The following is a 26,636-nucleotide window of genomic DNA, read 5'->3' as shown; positions in this document are numbered from 1 at the left end:
AAGAACATTTAACTTCATTCTTTACTATAGTCATCATATGATATTAGTTAATAATATTATCAAGTAGCAGACAAAAATATGCAATCACTATTTTATCCTAATGATAAAATATTTAAATATTATATATGTTGTTATAAAGAGGAGAGGGGAGGTATTAATTAATTTGGGTTATTATGTTAATTCACTGTAGGACTCAAGAAATATTCTCCCAGTACATCTTATATTAGACAGATTCTTGTAATAGTTTGCATATAGCTTTGATCATACACTTTCAACAAGATTTTGAAAAATATAAACATATGATAATAAGCACTAAAATTTGTGTATTTTGAAGTTAGTTAAAGTAATTGGGGTTGTTTATCCCTAAGAGAAAGTTAAGGTATAACGTAATTACTGATTTCATATGTAGGTAAAACAATTAATGAGAACTAACCAGTTTCCCTTATCTAGTGAAATACAAATGTTCAGAAAAAAAAAATTCCTCATTCTAAAAGGACAAAACACTGGTTGACTACCAAACAAGGATTAAATAAAAATACTAGTCAGTTACCAAATAGGAATTGAAATTTACAAGGAACTCTACTATCTTTTGTTTATTCATTTCTTTAGGGAAGAATTTCTGAAAAATTTAGTAAGAATAGAGTATTACAACTTCAAAAGCTACATTGTTTTTTAAGATAATGAGGCCAAATGATTTCTAGAATCTCCTCTACTTAACATGCAATACTGCCTTTAATTAAGATATTTGGTCTCTCAATTACATGATCTGAATCACTTATAGTTTAGAAAAAGTTCAATTCATTTAAAAAATACTCAAGCTACTCTTGCTCAAGAAAATTGCATTATTTGGTTACCAAGGTTAATGTTAAACATAATATTGCCCTAGCTACCCTTTTACTGCAAATTTAAATTAAAATGTTAAGAGTTTTCTTGGACTGGAATTTTGAAAATCCCTACATTGCATAATAAAACTTATCTTGCTAGCTTTTGTGCTAGTACTTCTGTTTGATTTAGAAGGCTTGAAATGAGTGGAGGGCACTTATTCTGGAAAACTGTTAATTGTCTGATTGGCAGATTTTACAGCTATAGGAATCATGAAAAACTGCATATAATTTTATTTTCTTGGTCCTTTAGATAATGTAATCAAATAAGATATGTAGGTTAAGTAAGCTACTATTAAAATTTAACTCTATGTCTTAAGAGTATTTTTTTAAATTAAATTAAGGAATTCAAAAGTGAAATCACCTCCAGGTCTTTAATAATATCATGCAGTTCTGAATCAGCAGTGATAAAAGATGTTAAAGGTGAGTATATATTTGATTCATTTGACTTTGATATCATTTTTCTTCTCTCTTTATTTGCTTCAGACATATTTCTCTTAGATGTTTGCAATGAAGTAGGTTCTACAGCATTAATAGGCAAAAGGTCTATAAGAGAAAAGGCATTTTCAAAACACAAATTTTCTTCTCGATGTGAATACACATGTAGGTTTTCCATTTGTGTTCTAATGTTAGAAATTACAGAATCCGAAAAATCTGGCAAAAAATCCGAGGTAGACATCTTTCCTTGATTTGCAGGACTGTTGTTACATATTCCCTCAATATCTACTTTATATTTAATTTCATCTTGCACTTTCCTTTCTTTTGCCATTTTTAATGCCAGTCCATTGCCATCTAATTTTGAACGAGTATGATACACTTTCCAATGTTTCTTCAATTTCCTGTTTCTCTCCTTAGCTCCATGAGTATTGGTACTTGAGGAATCAATTCCATAAACTTTTAAGCCATACTTCAAGGACAAAAAAGAGCTTAGGTAGCCTTTTCCAGAACCCAGGTCAATTACCTAAAGTAAGAAAAAAGAATGAATAGGAAGTATTTTAGTCAGATAAGAATAGAAAACATTCTCAATATCTTTTTTAAAAACAAATAAAGAAATGGTTGTATAATTCATACAACCTGTTATGTTTATTTTTTAATTCTTTGATTCCTATTAGAAACCAACCACTTTCATTAATTTTACTCAACGTTTTAAAAGAGGTTCTAGGTTGTATAATACGTCAAGGAAAAGATGTAAAAGACCTAATGGGAAATAAAACTGTCACTCTTCATAGAGGACATGATTGTCTACAGAAGGTCTACAGGAATATACAAAAAGCTAACAAAACTAGAAAGTGAATTTAGCAATGCATCTGGATACAGGATCATTGGAAATTAATAATGAACCATCAAAACATATATAATAGCAAAGAACAATTAGATAATAAAATTTAAAACAAATTGAATTAAAATACCATAAAAATAGAATATCTAGGAATAAATTTAACAAAGGTTCTGAAATAGCTATTCACTGAAAACTATAAAAGCAGAGAAAAAATTGAAAGATCTAAATAAAGATATATCATTCATGAAATGAATGTTCATGATATGGCAGACTCAAAATGAAGATGTCAATTCCCCCAAAATGACTTACATATTCAACAAAAATCCTAATCAAAATCCCAGCAGATTTCTTAAAAAAAAAAATCACAAGTTGATATTATAGTTTATATGAAAAGGCAGAGTACCTAGTATAACCAAAACAATTTTGAAAAAAAAAAAAATAAGGTTGGAAGATTACCCTGATTCAGGAAATAATATAACACTATAGTAATCAAAAACAGAAATAGACTCACACTTACATAATCAACTAATTTTTGACAAAATGGCTAAGGTAATTCAATAGAGAAGATAATGTTTTCAACAAATGGTGCTGGTATAATGGATGTATGTCTGGGGGAAAAATGCCTGTCACACAGCAAACACAAAAATTAATTAAAAGTGGATCACAAATCAGGAGCACCTGGGTGGCTTAGTCGGTTAAGCATCCAACTTTAGCTCAGGTCATGATCTCATGGTCTGTGGGAACAAGCCCCTTGTTGGGCCTGCTGACAGCTTGGAGCCTGGAGCCAGCTTCGGATTCTGTGTCTCTCTCTGCCCCTCCCCAGCTCACGCTCTGTCTCTCTCAAAAATAAATAAACATTAAAAAAAAAGTGGATCACAAATGTAAATGTGATAGTAAAAACTATTAGATTCTGGAAAAAAAACATGAGAAAATCTTTGTGACACTTGGCAAAGTTTTCTTATGTAGGACATAAAAAGTATGAACTACAAAAGAACTAATTGAAAAAACGGACTTTATGAAAATAAAAATTTTGCTATTAAAAATATGGTTAAAAATATTTGCAAATATATATCTGACAAATTGTTTGTATCCAGAATATATAAAATATATAATAAATATAAATAATAATATATAAATATATAAAAATTAAAATATATAATAAATACACATAAATATAGATATAAAATAAAAAATATATATTACAACTTAATAATAAGACAAGCAAACAACTTACAATTGGGTAAATATTTGAATGCACACTTCATTAAGGAAGACATACAAATGGCCAATAGGAAAAGATGCCTACTATCACTAGTCATCAGGGAAATGCAAACTAAAATCATAACGAGATGCACATAAATGTCAAGTGGTACAGGCACTCTAGAAAACACTGGCAGCTTATAAAGTTCAAACTTACACTTAGCTTACAACCTACAAATCCCATTCCAGGCTATTTGCCCAAGACAAATGAAAACATGTCCACACAAAATCTTGTATGTGAATATTCATAGCAGCTAAAAAAAATGGTAACATCTAAAATATCCATCAACTTGTAAATGGCAAAACAAATTGTAGTATATTCATACTATGGCATAAAGGAAAAACCAAGAGTAAATACAACATTGATGACTCTTAAAAGCTGTGAACTAAAGGAAACAAGTCAAAAACAAGTTCTCATTCTATTTGATTCCATCTACACGATGTTCTAGAAAATTCAAAACTACAAGCAGAGCAGGGGTGCCCAGCTTGCTCAGTTGGTAGAGCAGGTGACTCTTGATCTTGGGGCCATGAGTTTGGGCCCCACGTTGGGGGTAGAATTTACTTAAAAAAAGAAAAACAAAACAAAACAAAACAAACAAACAAACAAAAAACAACTACAAGCAGTTCAATAGTTACCTGAGAATGGAGAAAGAAATATTTTGTGAAAGGGAATGAGGAAACTTTTTATGGTGACAAATATTTTTTATTATGATGGTGGTTACACAACTGCAGACACTTACTAAATTAATCAAAATGTACACCTAGAATTGGTGAATATGTAAATTATACCTAAATAATGCTAAAAATAAGAGAAATATTACCAAGATTATTATTGTACTGCCATGTCATTTCGTAAGAAATAAATGGACAATTATAGGAATACTCTCTTAAGAAATATCTACTCTTATTATGTCTATCCTAAAATCAGTTAAAACCTGGTATAAGTCACTCAAGAAAACACTCTTATACTTGAAGTAATGCCAATAATTAAGTCCTCAAAAAATTTAGGATCCTGCAATTCAAATGAACACTCCAATGAGTTACTCATACGTAACACTCCAATAAATAATTCCCATAAATAAGCTTATACCCCTTTTGATGTTCATCTCTGGGCTAGATATTATGGGAAATACATAAGCATTATACATCTTGATCTTAAGGAATTACAACCTAACTAAAGATACAATACATATCATAAATATAAGGGCTATGCAGTAGAAACTCTATTAGTTTCCCCATATCTGAATCTCCAGTGAAAGCGAAGCTCTCCATTCCTTTCCTTCCATGAAGCACACTGATGCTGATGACAAGCTTAAAGTTAGCAAACAGTGAGTTGTTGCTAGCATCAGCACATTTGTTCCTACCAATGTAGATGTTTTCTTAACAAGAGATAATTGAGTTTGCTCCTTAATCTGTTTATGGCCAATTCCACTTGTGAATCAAGATATTTGTAATTCCTCTGGTTGTAAGATGGCTCTAGAAAGTCTAAGAATCATGTGTTCACAACAGAACATCTAAAAACCTTTTCAGTAATGGGCAAATTTTCCTAGAAAATCTGTCAGCTGACTCACACTTCTATTTTATTAATCCAAGTAGACTTTTATCTCCCTCCAAATTGGTCTTTTAGTAGCAATATGTAGTGTCAGCAATACAATGAAAACCTCTGTGGAATTAAGTAACGTGCCGTGCAACTTTTTGCCTTCAAACTATGTGATCTGAATAGCAAAATCTCCACCATCCTGATCTTCTATCCCTTACCCACAATAGTCATTTCCTTCCTGGGTCAACTTACGGGTTTGAGAATAAATGATTCTCCAGTCCAATGCCTGGTGGGAGGTATCTTCCTAGTCTCCTAATTCTGTTTAGTATGGTACTATACTTCATATAGAAGAGTTATACTTTGTTGTCTGACCTAGAGATCTAACTACCATTCTAGGCTAACGAACCTAAAATTTATAAATCCAGTATGAAATTCTTCCATGAACTTCATACTCATATATCTAACAGTCTACCAAAAATTTCCACTTGAATATCTAATAAGAATTTCAAATTTAATGTGTTCAGAATGAAGTTCTTGATATTCTCTGTAAAACCTGCCTTTCCCGGGGCGCCTGGGTGGCGCAGTCGGTTAAGCGTCAGACTTCAGCCAGGTCACGATCTCGCGGTCCGTGAGTTCGAGCCCCGCGTCGGGCTCTGGGCTGATGGCTCAGAGCCTGGAGCCTGTTTCTGATTCTGTGTCTCCCTCTCTCTCTGACCCTCCCCCGTTCATGCTCTGTCTCTCTCTGTCCCAAAAATAAATAAACGTTGAAAAAAAAATTAAAAAAAAAAAAACCTGCCTTTCCCATAATATTCTCCATCATAGTTAATGATATCTCCGTACATATTTCCAGGTGGAGATTAGGACTCCTTTCTTTCTCTTATACTCTCCATATGAAATGTGAGCAAATCTATAATCTCAGAAACTGCACCCTGAGCCTGGCTTACTGCAACAACCTCCTCATAGTCTCCCTGCTCCCATCTTTCCCTCAAGTCTATCTGATCATACCTCTCTTCTTAGCAAAATCTCTCATTGACTTTAATCTTATCTGTTACTAATCTCCTTTGTTACTGGGATTTTTGCCTTAACTCAAAGCTCTTCTCATGCTCAGATAGGAGCCAATTTCTGAAAGAACTAGCCTGAATGTCTATAAAGACTATGGTTAAAAAGTGCAAAGACAGTGCTCCTCAACACAGCAACCAGAGTGATTCAGTGTGTCCAATGGTTTCCCATCTCATTCAGGATAAAAGCCCAAAATATCACAATGGCCTCTGAGACTCTAAACTTCATGACCTGCCTTCTACCACTCCAACCTCAGCTCCTACTGCTTTGCCCCTGCTCTCTCCAATGGAGTTTATCTGGCTTACTGGCTGTTTTAAGAAGACACTAGGCATAGTCTTACTGTAGGATCATTGAGCATGTTATCGCTTCTCCCTGAAAAGCTTTTTCGTCCAGGTATTCTAATGGATAACACTTTTACCTAGCAAGAGAGGTCTTAATTCAAATGAATTTACAATGCGTTACTTGTTCCTCCCTTCCTAATCAAAAACTTTAATTCCCATCTCTGAATCAGCTACTTCCTTTATTTTTATTTATTTTTTTCTCTTTAAAGTGTATCAACATATACAAAAGATATACTTATGATCATTTTTTAATCTATCTCTCCTCATTAGAATATAAATGCCATAAAGGCAAAGATATTTTTTGTTTTTTCACTACTGCATCCTCAGTATCTATAACAGTGCCTGACACATGGTAGGAACTAATGATATATCTGTGAAATGAATGCATGCACACAGGTATGAATGAATGAACATATTCTGGAAACAAAAGTTAAGAAGCCTTGGTAATGTTAGTGAGAGGCAAAGGTTTCTGGCATGTAGGCAGCAATATAGTTGAATCAAAAATGAATTCCGTTTGTCCTCTTCTCTGGTGTCTGTGGTCACTAGTAAAGTTAAGAATTTCAGAATCTGGGTTTCTATATATCCCCATGAAATCTGTACCTATTAAATCAGCATTTTAAAAGTAAAAGCTGTACATATATAATAGAGATCTTAAACTTCATTATTGTGAGAATCAAATACTGCTATAAAGTGATATCAAGAGAAAGCCTTTGTAAGTCTGTATTTTAGGTTATTTCATTCACTAAGAATAAGCCTCACTGCTATAATAAAGTCTCCTTAAAGCAGGCCTAACATGATACATTAAAGTATTCCAAAATTTTTTCTCCACACTTTAGAAATAAAATACTGTGCTGGAGGGGGAGTTAAGATGGTGGAGCAGTATGGAGACCCTGAACTCGTCTCATCCCTGAAACGCAGGTAGATCAGCACCAAACTATTTTGAATACCTGGGAAATTGATCTGAGGATGAACACAACAATCTGTATAACTTAAGCCATAGAACTCACAAGGTATACGGAGCAGAGAGGTGAACTGGGGGAGAGAAAAGCTGTGGAGGGTATGGAGCCATTTTCACAGAAAGAGGACACAAACAGAAAGAGAAAGGGGGAGAGTGGAGGGCATCTGGAGATTGCAGGAAAAACATTCCCTTGAAAGTAGCTGGAGAGAAAGAGAAAGAGTGAAAACACTTGCAGGGGACTAAACAAGAAATTTGTTCCCCAAAACCACTGAGGGGAAGAAAGGAGAGGGTTTCAATACTACTAGGATTCTATAAACAGTGGAGCACACAGTTTAAAGGTTTGGAGATCACTGTCTGGTGGCACTCTGGTGAGGAAGTAGGGTGAATCCTCAGAAGCAGGCAATGCAGGCTGAGGGGTTCATGTGCCACATGGGGAGAAGTGGTTCCCCTCCTTGGAGAGCATTTGGTAGAGGTCATACAGCCTCCCCACAGCCAAAGGTCCCAGCAGACCCCCAGAGAGCAGTGTTTGCTGGCATTGGGACAAAGATGCCAGGCAGCAGTGAGACCTGGGGACGCCTGTGTGTTGTGATTTGCCATAATCTCTGAATGACCACACAAACATTTTCTGGGGCAAGCCGGCACCCGGCCATTGCTCAGTAAGGCCCTCCCACAGAGAGTCGGTGCAGATCCGTCACCAGGGTCTATGAAGTGCGGGGTTTTGAAACACAAACCCACTTGAGACAAAACTCTGGAGCTGGAAAGAGGTGCCAGACAGCTTGGACATGGACAAGGTAGAGGCAGGGAGTGGATGGAGGCCTGAGACAAAGGAGGGGTGCTTGATCATAGGTCAGTGGGAGTGTGAAGTTCCTGTGTCAGAGACTAGGGAGCTGGGTAAAACCATTTCCACCTCCCGTGTGCACGTGCACACACAATGATCCACCCCAGTAAGCTAAACAGTGCCACCTACTGGAGAATGGTCATTATACCAAGCCCCATCCAATTGTGCCCTCCAAGCACGTCCCCCAAAAGATGGGGGGGGGGGGGGGGTAACTCCATGTGCTGCTTAGTGGATGGACTATAGAGAGCTTCACAGTTTCAGTTCTAGGGGAAACTGGCTGTAACTTCATTCAGGTTTCATTCTCTTTGATGGTTCATTTATTTGTTCATTTTCTTTCGTTCTGTTTTTGCTTAAATTGTTTTCTTTCTTCTCTCTTTTCTTTCTCTTTCTTGGATACAGAAAGAGAAAAAATTATTTTTTACTTTATTTTTTATTTAAAAATTTTTGTATTCTAATTAATTTTATTTTATTCTATTTTATTCTATTTTTTAATTTTAAAAATTTTTCTCACCTTTCCCCCCCTTTTCCTTTTTTTCTATCAAGCTTCTTTCAACAAGCAGAATGAAACACACCTAGGATCTAGCTTCCTTTGTTTGATATTTGATTTGTTTTTTATTTTTAATATTTAATATTTTATTTTATTATTATATTCTCTTCCTCCAAAATGACAAAGTGAAGGAATTCACTCCAAAAGAAAGAATAGGAAATGACAGCCAGAGAGTTAATCAACACAGATATAAATAATATGTCTGAACTAGAATTTAGAGCCATGATAGTAAGAATACTAGCTGGGGGTGAGAAAAAGCATAGAAGACACTAGAGAATCCATATCTGTGGAAGTAAAAGAAATAACACCTAGTCAGACTGAAATTAAAAATGCTATAACCGTGATGCAATCTCGAATGGATGCAACAATGCCAAAGATGTGCAAAGCAGAGCAGCAAATCAGCAATACTGAAGATATAATTATGGAGAATAATGAAGCAGGGAAAAAAGGGAAACAAAGGCAAAAAGAACATGATACAGACTTAGAGAACTCACTGATTTATCAAGAAGGAATAACATCCAAATCATAGGAGACCCAGAAGATGAAGAGAAAGAAAAGGGACATAAGGTTTATGTGAACAAATTATAAAGGAAAACCTTCCTAATCTAGGGAAGGACATAGACATCAAAATCCAAGAAGCACAGGGAATTCCCATCAGATTCCACAGAAACCGGCCATCACCAAGACATATCATAGTCAAATTCACAAAATACACAAACAAGGAAAAAATTATGAAAGGAGCAAGACAAAAAAGTCCTTAATCTATAAGGGAAGACAGACCAGGTTCACAGCAGACCTATTTACAGAAGCTTGGCGAGCCAGAAAGGAGTGGCAGAATATATTCAACATCCTGGACTGGAAAAATTTGCAGCCAAGAATTCATTATCCAGCAAGGCTGTCATTCAAAATAGAATGAGAGATAAAGATTTTCCCAAACAAAAGCTAAAGGAGTTCGTGACCACTAGTCCAACACTGTAAGAAATTTTAAGGGGGATTCTTTGAGTGGAGAAAAGACAAAAACAAACAAAAAAAAGAACAAAAGCAACAAAGACCAGAAAGGACCAGAGAACATCACCAAAAACAACAACTCTACAGGTAACACAATGGCACTAAATGCGTATCTTTCCGTACTCACTCTAAGTGTCAATGAGCCATAGAGTAATCAGAATGGATAAGAAAACAAGATCCATCCATATGCTGCTAACCAGAGACTCATTTTAGACCTAAAGACACCTGCAGATTGAAAACATAGGTATGGAGAACCATCTATCATGTTACTCGTTGTCAAAGGAAATCTGGAGGAGCCATACTTATATCAGACAAACTAGATTTTAAAATAAAGACCATAACAAGAGGTGAAGCAGGTAATACATCGTAATTATATATATATATATATATATATATATATATACACGATATATATATATATCGTAATTAAGGGGCTTATCCACTAAGAAAATGTTACAATTGTAAACATTTATGACTCCAATATGGCAACACTGAAATATATAAATCAATTAATCACAAACATCGTAATTATATATATATATATATATATATATATATATATACACGATATATATATATATCGTAATTAAGGGGCTTATCCACTAAGAAAATGTTACAATTGTAAACATTTATGACCCCAATATGGCAACACTGAAATATATAAATCAATTAATCACAAACAAAGAAACTCATTGATAATAATACCATAATTGTCGGGGACTTCAATCCCACTTACAGCAATGGAAAGATCAGCAAAGCAAAGAAACAATGGTTTTGAATGACATACTGGACTGGATGGACTTAAAAGATATATTCAGAACATTTCATCCTAAAGCAGCAGAATACACATTCTTCTCGAGTGCACATGGCACATTCTCCAGAACAGATCACATACTGGGTTACAAAATTAGCCCTCAACAAGTACAAACAAGTACACACATGCAGTGTGTATTTTCAGACCACAATGCTATAAAACTTGAAATCAACCACAAGAAAAAACTTGGAAAAACCATGAATACTTAGAGATTAAAGAAGATCCTACTAAAGAATGAATGGGCTAAGTCAAGAAATTAAAGAGAAGTTAAAAAGTACATGGCAGCCAATGAAAATAAAAACACAATAGTCCAAAACCTCTGAGTTGTGGCAAAGGTGGTCCTAAAAGGGAAGTATATAGCAATCCAGGCCTTCCTAAAGAAGGAAGAGAGGTCACAAATACACAACCTAACCATACACCTAAAAGAGATGGAAAGAACAGCAAATAAGCCCAAAACCAGCGAAGATGGGAAATAATAAAGATTAGAACAAAAACCAATAATACAGAAATCAAAAAACAAAAACAAAAAATAATAGAACACATCAATGAAACTAGGAACTGGCTCTTTCAAAGAATTAACAAAATTGATAAATCCCTAACCAGACTGATCAAAAAGAAAAAGGAAAGGACCCAAATAAATAAAATCACAAAAGAGAAGAGATCACAACCAACACCACAGAAATATAAACAATAAGAGAATATTATGAGCAATTATATGCTGATAAATTGGGCAATTTTAACCAGTAAAGCAATTGAATCAGTAATCAAAAATTTCCTAACAAAAAAGAGTCCAGGGAGAGATGGCGTTCTGGGGGAATTCTACGAAATATTTTAGGAAGAGTTAACACGTATTTCTTTAAAGTTGTTCCAAAAAACAGAAATGGAAGGAACACTTCTAAACTCATTCTACAAAGCCAGCATTACCTTGATTCCAAAACCACACACTAAAAAGGAGAACCCACTAAAAAGGAGAACTACAGACAAATTTTCTTGATGAACATGAATGCAAAAATTCTCAACTAGCCAATCGGATCCAACAATACATTAAAAGAATTATTCACCATGATCAAGTGGGATTTATTCCTGGGATGCAGGGCTCGTTCAATATCAACAAATCAATGTTATACATCATATTAATAAAACAAAGGATAAAAACCACATGATCCTCTCAAAAGATGCAGAGAAAGCATTTGACAAAATACAGCACCCTTTCTTGATAAAAACCCTCAAAAAAGTAGGGATAGAAGAAACATACCTTAACATCATGAAGGCCATATATGAAAGACCCACAGCTAATATCAACCACAATAGGGAAAACTGAGATCTATCCCTATAAGGTCACGAACATGACAGGGATGTCTACCCTCACCACTGTTATTCAACATAGTGTTGGAAGTCCTAGCCGCAGCAATCAGACAACAAAAAGAAATAAAAAGCATCCATATCAGCAAGGTAGATGTCCAACTTTCATTCTTCACAGACAACATGATACTCTATGTGGAAAATCCAAAAGACTACACCCAAAAACTGCTAGAACTGATACATGAATTCATCAATGTTGCAGGTTATAAAATCAATGTACAGGTATCAGTTGCATTTCTATACACCAATAATGAAGCAACAGAAAGAGATATCCAGAAATTGATCCCATTTACAATTGCACCAAAACCCATAAAATACCTAGGATAAACCTAACCAAAGAGGTGAAAAATCTATACACTGAAAACTATAGAGAGCTGATGAAAGAAATTGAAAAAGACACAAAAAATGGAAAAACATTCCATGTTCATGAATTGGAAGAACAAATATTGTTAAAATGTCAATACTACTCAAAGCAATCTACATATTCAATGCAATCCCTATCAAAATAACACCAGAATTCTTCACAGAGCTAGAACAATTCTAAAATTTGTATGGAACCAGAAAAGACCCTGAATACCCAAAGTAATGTTGATGAAGAAAACCAAAGCTGGAGGCATTACAATTCTGTAATGCTTACAATTCTGTAAGCTGTATTACAAAGCTGTAATCATCAGGACAGTATGGTACTGGCACAACAATAGTCACAAAGATCAATGGAACAGAACAGAGAACCCAGAAATGGACCCACAAACGTATGGCCAACTAATCTTTGACAAAGCAAGCAAGAATATTCAATGGAAAAAAGACAGTCTCTTCAGCAAATGGTGCTGGGAAAACTGGACAGTGACATGTAGAATAAACCTGGACCACTTTCTTACACCATACACAAAAATAAACTAAAAATGGATGAAAGACTTAAACATAAGACAGGAAGCCATCAAAATCCTAGAGGAGGAAACAGGCAACAACCTCACTGACCTTGGACGCAATAAGTCTGGAGGCAAGGGAAACAAAAGCAAAAATGAACTTCTGGGACTTCATCAAGATAAAAAGCTTCTGCACAGTGAAGGAAACAATTATAAAACTAAAAGGCAACCGATGGAATGGCAGAAGATATTTGCAAATGACATATCTGATAAAGGGTTAGTATCCAATAACTATAAACAACTTATCAAACTCACCACTCAAAAAACAAATAACCCAGTGAAAAAATGGGCAAAAGACATGAATAGACACTTTTCTAAAGAAGACATCCAGATGGCTATCAGACATTAAAAAATGCTCAAAATCACTCATCGTTGGGGAAATACAAATAAAAACCACAATGAGATACCACCTCACACCTGTCAGAATGGATAACATGAACAACTCGCAACAACAGATGTTGACGAGGATACAGAGAAAGAGGAGCCCTTTTGCACCGCTGGTGGGAATGGAAACTGGTGCAGCCACTCTGGAAAACAGTATGGAAGTTCTTCAAAAAATTAAAAGTTGGACTACTCTATGACCCAGCAAATTGCACTCCTATGAATTTATCCAAAGGATACAAAAATGCTGATTCAAAGGGGCACATGCACCCCAATGTTTATAGCACTATCGACAATAGCCAAAATATGGAAAAGAGCTCAAATGTCCATCGACTAATGAATGGACAAAAAAGATGGGATATGTGTGTACACACACACACACACACACACACACAAAATGGAATATTACTTGGCGATCAAAAAAAAATGAAATCTTGCCATTTGCAACAACGTGGCTGGAACTAGAACGTATTATGCTAAGTGAAATAATGTAGTCAGAGAAAGACAAATATCATATGATTTCACTCATGTGGAATTTAAGAAACAAAACAGATGAACATAGGGGAAGGGATGCAAAAACAAGACATAAAGAGAGGGAGACAAACTATAAGAGACTCTTAAATACAGAGAACAAACTGAGGGTTGCTGGAGGGGTGTTGGGTCAGGAGATGGGCTAAATGGGTGATGGGCATTAAGAAGGACACTTGTTGGGATGAGCACTAGTTGTTATATGCAAGTGATGACATCACTAAATTCTATTCCTGAAATCATTATTATACTATATGTTAACTAAATTGGATTTAAATAAATAAATAAATATGAACAAAAATATAAATAAATAAAAAATAAATTTTAAAAGATAAACTTGAAAAAAGAATAATGTGCTGTATGAATTTGAAGTTATTTATTATGTAATATTTCATATAAATAAAAGAATAAATGTAGTCTAAGAATGAAGTTATGAAGCACAACAATAAATAGCACTTATCTTAGTTGGGTTATCACAGGGAAGATTCTACAACAAAGATTTAAGTATAACTGAACTATCTGGGAGGGAAAGAAACACTGGTAGGGAAGTAGATAAGAGAAAAGGAGAAAGAAAAGGCAGCTCAGTAAAAGGTATGCTTTTAAAAAAGATACCACTTTAGGGGCACCTGGGTGGCTCAGTTGGTTAAGTGTCCGACTTCGGCTCAGGTCATGATCTCACACTCCGTGAGTTCGAGCCCTGCACCGAGCTCTGTGCTGATATCTCAGAGCCTGGAGCCTGCTTCAGATTCTGTGTCTCCCTCTCTCTCTGCCCCTCCCCACCTCATGCTCTGTCTCTCTCTGTCTCTCAAAAATTAAATATTAAAAAAAAATAAAAGCTACCACTTTAGCACAAGCTGGATTTAATCACAATGGGAAACTGAGAGCTAGTGTAGACAACATAGTTCACAATCATCTTACCTGAAATGTTAAGGAGTTAATGTATTTGCACATCAACTTGTATCAATCATTAATTCAAGGCTACTCACGGGGAGGAATTAATTCCCAGAACTTGTACACAGGTAGTGCTTTGCTTTAGCAGTCAGAGAAACCCATAGGGAAAATGCAGATACTGCCAGGTAGAAGGCAAGCTGGCACACTAATGAAATGCCTGAGAAAATTTAGGTTAGACCTCCAACAGTATCTGCTATAACGATGAACCTACCAGCCACCCTATGAATGAGGATATGAGTATTTCCACTGTGTAGGACTATGTCTTCCTTCCATATTTCTCTCATTGCTTCCTCAACCAGCAGTAACAACTATTCTCAAATTATTGTTCATGATTCCCCTGCTTCTTTAATAGCTTTTTTGTATGTATTTTTTCCATTAAGAATATACCATTATTTTGCTGAAGAGCTTTAAAAAAAATGGTACTAAAAAATACGTAGTCTTCTGTAAATTTTTTAGTTTTCCATTCAATTCTATGTTTCTTATGTTTAGCCATATGAGATGTATTGCAGTAGTTTAAATTTTACCGTGTAATTTCCCCTTTTAGTCCAGCTGAGTATCACTGCCTGTTACTGATCTTGACAGGTACTGCTACGTAGGATACACTAGAAAAAAGCTGAAAATTAACTGCCTTAGCTCTTGCCTCTGACCCCTACCCTAGAGATCTATGTTGCCACAAGTGGCTCTGGATGCCTAGCCCAAGCTTTCATAGTTTTCTAGTCGCTCTCAAACCCTCCACAAGTCTGGAAGAATCCATGGAAAATATTCTAACACCCAAAAAAACTGAAGGAGGGAAAATTCTCTACTACTCCCAGAGACTGTTCTTGTAGAGATAAGAGAACTAATTTACTATTTTTTATGAGCCAGGGATAAGAAAAATAACTTACTATTTTTATAGGTTAATATAGGCAATCTTTGATTTTAATTTAACATCTGTTTTTACACATTACCATGTTTCCCCAAAGCTACTTTCACAACAGGAATGCATTGTGATTCTCCAAGTTCTAACACATAGTTTCTTTAAGTTACTATAATGAGGCAGGTACCCCAGACCACAGCTTGGTAATCCACCTCCTTAGAACACCCAAGTGGCAAACAATTTTGCCAAATGTCATTATCATAATGCTGCCTCAAGTTGGAAACATAAGAAAGACAATTTTTTAAATGTTTATTTCTTTTTGAGAGAGAGAGAGAACAAGCACGACAAGCAGGGTAGGGGCAGAGAGAGAGAAGGAGACACAGAATCTGAAGCAGGCTCCAGGCTCTGAGATGTCAGCACGGGGCTTAAACTCACAAACTGTAAGACCATGACCTAAGCTGAAGTTGGATGCTTAACAGACTGAGCCACCCAGGCGTCCCAACAAAGATAATTTAAAAGACTGAAATTTGTGGTAAAACATGAATAGTCATATCTTATTTTTAGTATAAATTTGTTATATTCACACTATATTGGGAAATGAGAGCACATTATTTAAAATGTCTGACATATGTAACTTCAGCTATTATTTAATGACATTTAAATGCTAGACAGTGATAGTAGACAAAAAAATATGAATGATACAAAAAAAGGCAATTACCTTAACACCTGAAAATACAAATTCTCTTACCTGCTTTATTCCACAGTAATCAGCAATACTGCTGATCAGCTCTGACATAACCTGAACTTCATGAGACTTTTTCAAATTCATAAACTCATCTGGTTTCACATTTTCACCTGAACAAAAGTAAAACAAAATTAAAATACCGCTATCAAAGGAACAAAATGTAATGAAAAATCATCAGTTAATGTTCATGTTTTCTGTAATTACATGTGACAATAACATATTCTATTGTCTCTGCATGATAAATTTCTATTAGTTTAGCTGCTATGAATCAAAATTTGAATTAAGAATATAAATAAGAAGATGGCCCATAGAACATTATTAAAAATGTTCCTTGACAGAAAACACAATTAACTACAAAGGAAAGGACTGATAACTGAACTACAATGTAGGGAACAATGGGGAGATCCGTAACTAAATTATTCTGTATAATTCATAAGAAAGATTGACACAAGCCAATCTATCACTGCTCATGATAGAAAGTCTAACAATAAATTAAGAACACGTTGGAAAGATATACATATATGAACAATCTACTGCTTCTAGTACTAAAAAAACATGTGTACATACACATACACAAACACACCTACCAGTTCTCTGTTTTTGATTTCCTCGAAGGGCTGTAAGCAACTGTTCAAAAGGAGTACATATTCCCAAGTTTTGTACAGAATAATATCTCACAGCCAAAGCAAAGGCTTCCACACTCACTAGCTTCTGGGAAGTTTCACAAAATATTTGGGGAAAATTGGCAATACCTAAAAAAAATGAGGATAAAAAGAAAAATGTTAGCAATAACTAGTTAATAGCTAACTTGGGTGAGATTTAAAAAATGAATGAAAAACACTGGATTTTTACAACAAATTACAATATTTCCATTTTGGTGTGAATTTTGAAAATATCTCTAATGACTCCATTATATTTATTATTTCGATTATTAGTTATTTGTATCACCTGGTTTTCTCTTAGTGCTCACAATTATATATTTAAAATCTAAATTAAAATTCGAGTCTTTTTTTTTTTGGTTCCAAAAGCCAAATATTTGGTTTAAAATATTGCTAAATTGCAGGTGCCTGGGTTGCTCAGTCAGTTAAGCATCCACCTTCAGCTCAGGTCATGATCACATAGTTGCTGTGCTGACAGCTCAGAGCCTAGAGCCTGCTTTAGACTGTGTCTCCCTTGCTCTCTGCCCCTTCCCCACTTGTGCTCTGACTTTGTCTCTCAAAAACAAATAAATGTTAAAAATTTTTGAAAAAAAATATTGCTAAACTGTAGTCATCACATAATTTATGAACAGTCTGGCTGACCTGCAACTGTGAATTTAAAGGCAATCAGCCTGCATGCATTGCGCTGTTATTCCCCGTGCACACTGCATGTAGAACGATGGCAATGTCCCCAATGGTATAAATGTTACTGTAAAAGAGCCCTGCATCATTTGCACCATGTAGAAATTTTGTGTTCACGTGTGTTCAGCGCACTATCAAGATGAGTTCAAAAACTACTCATGTTACATTCAGGTGAAAACAGTTCATTTTCTTCCCCTGGTCAGTTTTAAACCAGGCATTCTATAAGTTTATCATAGGAACTACCGATGATTTCCAAATGCTCACTCATTAAGAAGAGTATGGTCAACTGTCGTACTGTTTGCAAACATCGGGTACCTTTCTCTGTGTGAGGATCATGCATCCTTTTGAGCTCTAGTGTGGCCACATCTCACCAAAGTGAACTACACCATTTTCAGACAGACGTTTTAAGAGAATCAGAAAATTCACCATGCTTTCTATTCCCAGAACTGTAATCACTGAAACATGTGTCAAGGTGGAACCTGAGTCCTTGAATGAGGATGACACAGACATCACCACTGTCAAACTATGCTACAACATATAGAAAAGCAAACTTCATTCTTTTTAGTGACTGAGTTTTTAGGTTTATTACTGCAGCATAAGCTCGCCCATTCTAATGGGTACACTTATGTACACTGACAGATTTGCTTTTTATTTGTTCAATTTCATTTGTCTAGGGCCATTTTCAGTACATTTAATGTATTTAGGAAGCTTACAAAAAGGGCATTCCAATTTGTCTTTAGTGGTTCAAATAAACTCTTCAGATAGATTGGTCTAATTAAGTTCATTCATTGAAAATTACTTTAAATAATTTAAAAAAAACCCCACACATCCAGTGTTTAAATGAAGTATTTAAAATGTTCACCTTACGAATCACTTCTCAGCCTTTTGGCTAAGACCAAGTGTAGTAAAGTGTTCACCTTACAAAAGAATGGTACAATCCAGGAAACAACTTTGGTTCTCCCAGAGAAACCAAACTACACGCTACGAAGTCTATTCTAGCATAGCTGACCCTCCATAGTTACTTGTAAAATTATAAAAGCTTATTTAAACACAAAGAATAATGATGCTCCTGACAAAATTTAAAAGAAGAAAATTGATGGAGGCTCTCAGAATTCTAAATAAAAACTACATGTTTAGATAGTATCTTTTTTAAGTTAATTAATATCTATTAAGATGTTGGTGATAATGTTTACCATGTTAATTAATAAGAATATAGTTGGCAGAGTCCTGTAACTTCCATTTCTGAATCAACAAGATGGAAATATAAGCTATAAAATTACTATAGTGGATTTATTTAAGCTATATTTCACATATTATAAAGTTCTTTGGATATTTTACAAACTGAATTTACTAACACAGCCAAAAGAAATAAAATCCCCATCAAAATATTTAGGCATGATACAGAGGGGAAAACTCAGTCAACTATTAAGTGAGACTCTCAGGTTTAAGGGCAGTCTCAACATCCCCAAGTTCCAGGGCAGCAATTTCTTAGAGTGTGATAGAATAAGAGTATTAAATCTCAAAGTGCAGAGGGACTATTATAGTAGTCAGTTATTGGACAATGTTGCCAACAGAAAGAAATGTTGATGTTTCTGTTGGAAAAGTAAAGGTTCAAATCAACTTAACTATTCTACTGAAAATACTTGAAAAAAAAATCCCAATCCAACCTGATCTAAATGTTGTTAATTTGCTTTTAATTATAGGCCTCAAAGTAATTTCAGAAATTTGGAAATCAAAATTACAAAACTATTATCTTTAGCAATGATTGCTTTAAACAAAAAAGATAGTGATCTGATTTAATCCATTAGTTTATGTTATTTAGGGTTACACCAGTTTATTCAGGTAGTCTAGAATCTGTGAAAAATATTTCTGAATTACAGAAATATTTCTAAAGATTCAGAGGAGAGAGAGAAAGAGAGCGAGACAGACGTGTCATGTTCTTACCTTTGCTTCCATCTCTGAAACAGTATGTAAGAAAAGTTATGTGGCAGTGGTAATAGTGGATGTGGTCCTCACCGTGCTTCTCTAAATACTTGTAGGAGCTTGGGTTTGGCAACTGGCAAAACAGAAACTACAGTGCTACTCAACTGATATTTACTTAATTATTAATTAGTTCAATTTTTTTACACAGAAAACTTTGTTTTTAAATTTGTTGCCCAATGTGCCAGCATACTATGTGGCTTGATTATTTTGTAAATGTCTCCCCCTACTGGAAGCACCTGTTCTGCTTGATTGCATGCTTTGTCTTTAATTTAACTCTTATTTTTGTACACCTAGATCACTATCCCACAGAAATTTCTTATAATGTAGATTAATTGGGCATGAGAGAGCAAGGGGAGCAAAGAGATGGGGAAAATCTATTTTCTGTAAATATGAGATCAGGGTATCTCTAAGAATCTTTAAAAAAAAAAAACCCAGCAGAGATCAATGCACAAGGAAAGATAGAAAAGTCATATATACACGTTGGATTATAAAAATCTCAAGGTAGAGAAATGAATAATAACACTTCAAAACTAGAAATATAAATATTCAATCAATATATTTACATTGTACATAGTCTACATATTTACATTCAATAAATAAAAATAAAGTTTCAAAAATAAATGTCTGTTATTTTACCTGAATGTTATTTAGCACTTTAAGGAAGACAGAATACTGTTAGGATTCACAATAAACCAACATTATAACTAACATTTATTGCTCATATGCTATGTGTCAGGCACCGTGTTCAACAGTTTACATTTAATGGAATAGTCTAATGAGGTGATTACATAGTGGCCTCATCCCCATTTACAGAGTAAGAAACTGCAACCTAGAGAGCCAGGTTCACACACACACCAAATGGCAAGGCACGTGAACCTTGCTCACAAATCTCACTTTGATTAGCATGCCACAGCAGTCAATTCAGTGGGCAACAAATGAAAACAGGGAAGACAGCAGTTAAAACCGTTCGGCAAATCTGACGGTCAGAATCAGGTCTAGCCAGAACTCCCTCTGGCAGAGGTGCATACCATGCATGGTAATATCTGAAGATGGTTCATATTCACTTTGCTATGTTCTTAATTCTTTCACTTTACTTCCCTCAACACCTCCCTCTACTGGAAATTATTTTAAGGTTTCGAAAAATTTAAAAAGTAACTTTTACACATAGAACAACTGATAAGTCTCTGAAAAGGAAATAATGAGGTTTTATAATGAGATCTTGTTGTAGTATCTATTTCTAAAAACAAAGCAACCCGACTCCTTCATGCCATGCTACGCCAGCACTCAGCTGTAAAGCAACACCTTGGAAAGCAACAACACCTTGTACACAGAAGGCACTCAGTAAAGAGGGGATGAATGGATGAATGAATGAATGAATGAATGAAAACAACACTTTAATACACTCACTATTGCAGTATCACCAGCTATACTAGGAGAAACAAATTCTAAGATTCTGTGGTGGCAGTGATCACTGAGGCCAGTGGGAGGACTTCAGTAGCACTGCTGAGCCTGTTAGAATAGAATCTCATCTGAGCCCTAATGACTATAATCATAAGGGGAGACAAGAGCAATTTAGAACATTTAGAATGTGATACAAGATAGAATATAATTATGTGCTAAATTTTGAGGTTTAACTGTGTTATAGGAGTTAGGACAAAGGTCACTATTGCTATTACACAGCCTAGACCTGTCCCATGGTCCAGAATGTCAAGAAAAAATCAACAGTGCCCTCTTAATAATCATCTTCAAAGGACATGGAAATGTCTTATATTCATTTGTACATGAATATCCTACAGATGCCTCCAATTCAAAAGGCTCAAAACTGAACTGAACATTCCCATGCTCTTTAAATAATGTCTTGTTTAATAACGTCCTTGCTCACTCAGTGCTGAAGTTTTTCCATCATCTTAAATGCTCCCTGTGCCCTTGATCCACATACCTAGCCACTCATCAATCTTAATATAAAAATGTCTTTCATTGTGGAATGAATCTCCCCATCCCATCCCCCATCATCACCACCAGGGTTCAAACTCTATTAGTTCCCACCAGTGCTACTGCAATAGCTTCACAGGTGATTTTTTTCTGATCGATAAAACTGCCATAAGCATAATAAGTGCTCAAAAGTGTTGCCTGAGTTCAATTGAACATGTTTCCTAAAATAGAAACTTACTTATATTCAATGCAAATTTAATTACATATTGTAAGGCTATAACTTCCACAACAGACTTAGGCTTTAATCTTTTATACTTGTTTAGCAGACTTCAAACCAAAGTTAAAGTCTGTCTTGCTGAACTGTGAAAATTATAGATAGGATGTTTTAAATTTTATGAATGTTTGAGTATCTCCATAATCCTATCATTTATATAAGGAAGAAAATAAAATATATACTTTTTTTTTTTAATTACCTTATATCATCCAATTATATCTAGGAAACTTTTTGCGTATGCTACTTCAGGGCAATTTCTGGTTGCATATGAATTGAAACAGTATGTCATTCAACATGTAAACCACACTCTCAGAAAGAATAAGGTAAAATTAACAAAGAATTGACATTCATGTTCTCACTGTGCCAATATTAACATCATACTGAATGTTTAAAGTACATGTAACCATTTCAAAAGTATTTTCACATTTAACTAGTTATTTGTAACAATAAAATTAAATATAAAAATAGGAAAAACTAACCACATATTTTAACTGTAAGAGACCATTTTCATAGTTTAATTTGAAGGCAAATAAAAATATTATACAAAAATATAGCAATTTAGAAACTGGTGTGGTAAATTAAAAAACAACAACAAAAAAACAAAACAACAGCAAAAAACCCTGATAAAAAGATCAACAATTCCAAGGTGTTTTCTATGTGTGAGGTAATAACTAAACCTCGATAAAGCTAATTTGAGATTCAGTTATGGGACATGTGTCTTAGCATTTACAAAGCATATGGACAACAAATGATCAATGAGGATTCCAGGGGCACAGAAATCCCCAGTGAGAATTCTGAGACGCCACACAGGATGTGCTTACTCAGGTCTCTGCACTTGTTTTCAGCTCTGTCCGAGACCATCTTCTCCAGGTATTTTCATGGCTCACTCTCACTCCCTTTAGGTCTGTGCTCAAATGTCACAATTTCAGTGAAAATTTCTCTGATAACTCTGTTTAAAACTGCAACCACGGGACACCTGGGTGGCTCAGTCAGTTAAGGGTCCGACTTCAGCTCAGGTCGTGATCTTGCGGTTGGTGAGTTCCAGCCCCGTGTCGGGCTCTGTGCAGACAGCTCAGAGCCTGGAGCTGCTTCAGATTCTGTGTCTCCCTCTCTCTCTCTGCCCTTCCCCTGCTCGCGCGCTCTCTCTCTCTCTCTCTCTCTCTCTCTCTCTCTCTCAAAAATAAACATTAAAAAAAAATTAAAAAAAAACTGCAACCACATTCAACCCTTACCCTCTCTGATCTTTTTTTTTTTTTATAGCACTTAACACCATCTGATGTTTATAGCAAGTAAGATCCAAGAGGACACAGGTTTTTATTCATTACTGATTCCTCAGAACTTAGAATAATGCTTGGTACTTAAGTAAGTATTCAATGAATAAATGAATGAGCAAGAACTAGGTTTAAATTCTGTTTATCAGACTGTCTATCCCTGTGTGGCCATGAGTAATTTATTTATCTGCTCTAAGATTTGATTTATCCATAAAATGGGAGGAAAATACATATTTTATGTCATTAAAGAATACACACATACATATATGCATACAAATACACGTGAATATGTACACAAGAATTTGATGTATTTACACACATGTGCATCCATGCATACACACACACATATATACATATCACTTAATACAGAGCCTAGAACACAGTAAGCACCCCTCGAACCATGAATCTAAACTAAGTAACTAAGTATACTTAAGCTTTTGTCAGAATAGAAGGTTGAAAACACACAAATGTTTTTAGGTCCAGAATACCATATAGGATGCTATGAAAGAACCCAAAAGAAAGATCAATACACATACCCAGTTCCTAAATGTGAAGCCTGCTGGGAGACAGGAGGTTTGGGTCTGGAACTTAGGTGCAAGACCTCCATCATTAGAATGAAGGCACAACTAGGGACAAGTGAGCTGCAACTTGAGACACAACAGAGGGGTCCAAGAGCCAACCCTGGGTTCCGCATTCTAGGCAGGATGACAAGAATTACTCAGTGTTGGGACCCCAGTGGATAGCACTGGCTACCACTATTGTAGCATCAGCTTTAAAGTATAGGAGAGAATTCTAATACTAACGATATTTCTCACTGAATTTAATGTGAAATTTGACAGGTAGGTTACAAGCTTGACTATGCCTTAAAGACCTGATGTAGAGTTTCAAGTTTATTAAGTTTTAATTTTCTATTACTGAAAGTCTCTATTTTCAGAAAATAACCAAAGCCAAGAGATAGATTACTAGAAATCCAACCACTTAAAACTCCATTTAAAATCAGAAGTATTTAAAAGCAAATTAAATAAATATTTGTAAAGATTTTCTAAAGAATAAATTTTAAATTTAATAAATCAAATATGATTTTATTACCAAAATACAAAATTAATTCCAAATTGCAAAACTTTAAAAATTGGTGTTATAATTGTACAGGATACTTTAAAAATTGACCAGTAAGTGCTTTGAAATCAAACTCTGGTCACTTGTTCCTACCACAGATGTCTCATTTCCTATTCAACTGTCACTTCTTAATATCACTTTAGTCTCTACCGCCCACAGTGCCTCAACAATGTTAGTGTCTTAGTAACTAACAATACCACTGACCTCTTACTGAGAAGACCAATATTTCTTTTCTACACATTGACTTGGACCTAGATTTCCACGCTTTCAAAAATAAAGAAGGCTTTCCAGTTTATTATTTGAGGCAGGACACACAAAAAGCTTTTGTCCCAAGTACACTGTAATTATAAGCATAATTAATAACTAATAGCACATCTTAAAAGGGTAAAATTAAGTCACACCTCTCTCTTAAAATTATACTTTTCCATTATGCATTTCATTAACTTCAGCTTAATTTCATCTGCCATTGTTAGCTAAACTCCATTACTTACACTTCAACTAATTCAACATTAATACAAAATAAATGTGTCTATTCTACTCTTAACTCAGTTATTATCATTTGCCAAGTAGAAGGAATACACAAAAGGAATCTGCATTAAGCATACACTTTCATTTATCTAGTTCCTACCATATCTCAGGCAGGTCTCATTCTTTACTTAACTTTTATGTTTATAATTAATCAAATCAAATCAATTATTCTTTAGGGATCATTCTTCAAGGTGGCTGCAAACAGAGCATAAACAAATAAAATGTCCACCTAAATTTTAAATTCACCATTTTGTTTTCAATAACAAAGAGGGAAGAATTGAGCCTCAGTAACTGTCATTGGTGCTGCTTGGAGACACTAGAGCTATCTAGAGCTGATTAGAGATCATCTAGAGCTGAATCTGAAATGGAGCATCCCCTAACAAGAGGAAGGACTATTTCCAACACTTGATATTATCTACAATTGCTACATTATGGAAACAGCCCAAGTGTCCATCGACTGATGAATGGATTAAAAAAAGATGTAGTGTATACGTACAATGGAATATAAGCCCTAAAAAAGAATGATATCTTGCCATTTGAAACAATATGAATAGGGCTAGAAATATTAGGCTAAGCGAAATAAGTCAGAGAAGACAAATACCATATGATTTCACTCATACGTGGAAATTAAGAAACAAATGAACAAAGGGGGAAAAAAGAGAGAAAGAGGCAAACCAAGAACAGACTTTTTCTTCTTTCTGTTTTTTTTAAAGAAATAGACTGTTAACTATAGAGAACAAACTGATGGTTACCAGAGGGGAGGTGGCAGGGAATGGGGGAAATAGGTGATGGGGGTTAAGGAGTGCACTTGTGACAAGCACTGGATGATGTTCAATGTAAGTGTTGAATCACCATATTGCATACCTGAAATTAATATTATACTGCATGCTAATAAACTGGAATTTATATAAAAACATCTTTAAAAAGGACAAAAATAACTTTTTCTAAAAAGGAATAAAGACAGACTATGCAATGAAGACTAGTTAAATTAATGTTGGAAAATATATAAATCGCTAATAATAAGGAACAAAAAGTTACCAGAAAAAGTGAAGAATGAGCCCAAGTGTTGGTCTAAATGAAAAAGAATTCAAAGAAGTTTGTAATACTATTAACACTTTCAACCAGTGGTTCTTACCCTGAGATCTAAGAGCTAAAGAAGCCTGTGAATCACCTAAAGCTGTACATAGCTTTGCGTCTAATTATGAGCATAGATACCCTATTTTTTTGAGGAAGGGGTTCTATAGCATTCATTTAATTCAATCTTTTAATGGGACTTGCGACCCAAAAGATTAAGAATCACTCATTTTACTATTTTTTAACCTTTATATTCCCAAATGTAAATATTATAACATGTAATTCAACCAAGTATTTTTCGTCTGCTTCTAGAGATCATTTTAAATGTTCAAAACATGAAAACTAAATAGTGACTACCAAAACAACCTAGGATTATTCTTTTTTTCCCCCCATTAGGAGAGAGCTATTAATTCTTAACATGAAATTTATATTTTTAAAGTTAATCTAACTTTGAAAAATAACCCTTTCTTTTCCAGTATTTTTATTATTTAACAGATCCTCAGTGTTGATGGTCTAAGTTACTAGGCTGGCTTTTTTAGATAATTCCCATCTAAACAAAACAAGTAAATAATTTAAGGTACCAAAACATATAGATTAGTCTATTCCATTTGGCAAAATATATGTTAATAATAATAAATGGTTTTAAATAAATTTGCACAATCTAAATTTAAATCTCTAATAAAAAAGGTAAGATTGTTACTTGTTTGCAGAATCCCTGAGACATCTCAAGTGATACAACAAGCTGATCCAGGAGAAGAATGAACCACATATTTTATAAGCTATATTACAAAACTGTAGTCATCAAGACAGTATGGCACTGGCACACACAAAAAAGTGACACACA

The 26,636-nt window shown here is 34.7% G+C and overlaps 1 protein-coding gene across 4 annotated transcripts in view; it reads right to left on the bottom strand.

Annotated features, from left to right (window-relative positions):
* METTL25 (methyltransferase like 25) overlaps positions 1-26,636 on the bottom strand; it is a 161,125-nt gene that overhangs the window by 119,667 nt on the left and 14,822 nt on the right. For all 4 annotated transcript variants that reach the window (XR_006294400.1, XR_006294401.1, XM_043561685.1 and 1 more), the window contains exons 2-4: positions 16,862-17,026; positions 16,278-16,384; positions 1,246-1,842 (exon numbers count right to left, since the gene is read on the bottom strand). Coding sequence is in view for 2 of the 4 variants with exons in the window: in XM_043561685.1 (XP_043417620.1) it covers positions 1,246-1,842; positions 16,278-16,384; positions 16,862-17,026 (869 nt within the window). In the remaining 2 variants the exon portion in view is untranslated. The remainder of the gene's footprint in view (positions 1-1,245; positions 1,843-16,277; positions 16,385-16,861; positions 17,027-26,636) is intronic.

The sequence above is a fragment of the Prionailurus bengalensis genome, chromosome B4 (genome assembly GCF_016509475.1).
Source record: "Prionailurus bengalensis isolate Pbe53 chromosome B4, Fcat_Pben_1.1_paternal_pri, whole genome shotgun sequence".
NCBI lineage: Eukaryota > Metazoa > Chordata > Mammalia > Carnivora > Felidae > Prionailurus > Prionailurus bengalensis.
This window is presented reverse-complemented; position numbering and strand designations above follow the sequence as displayed.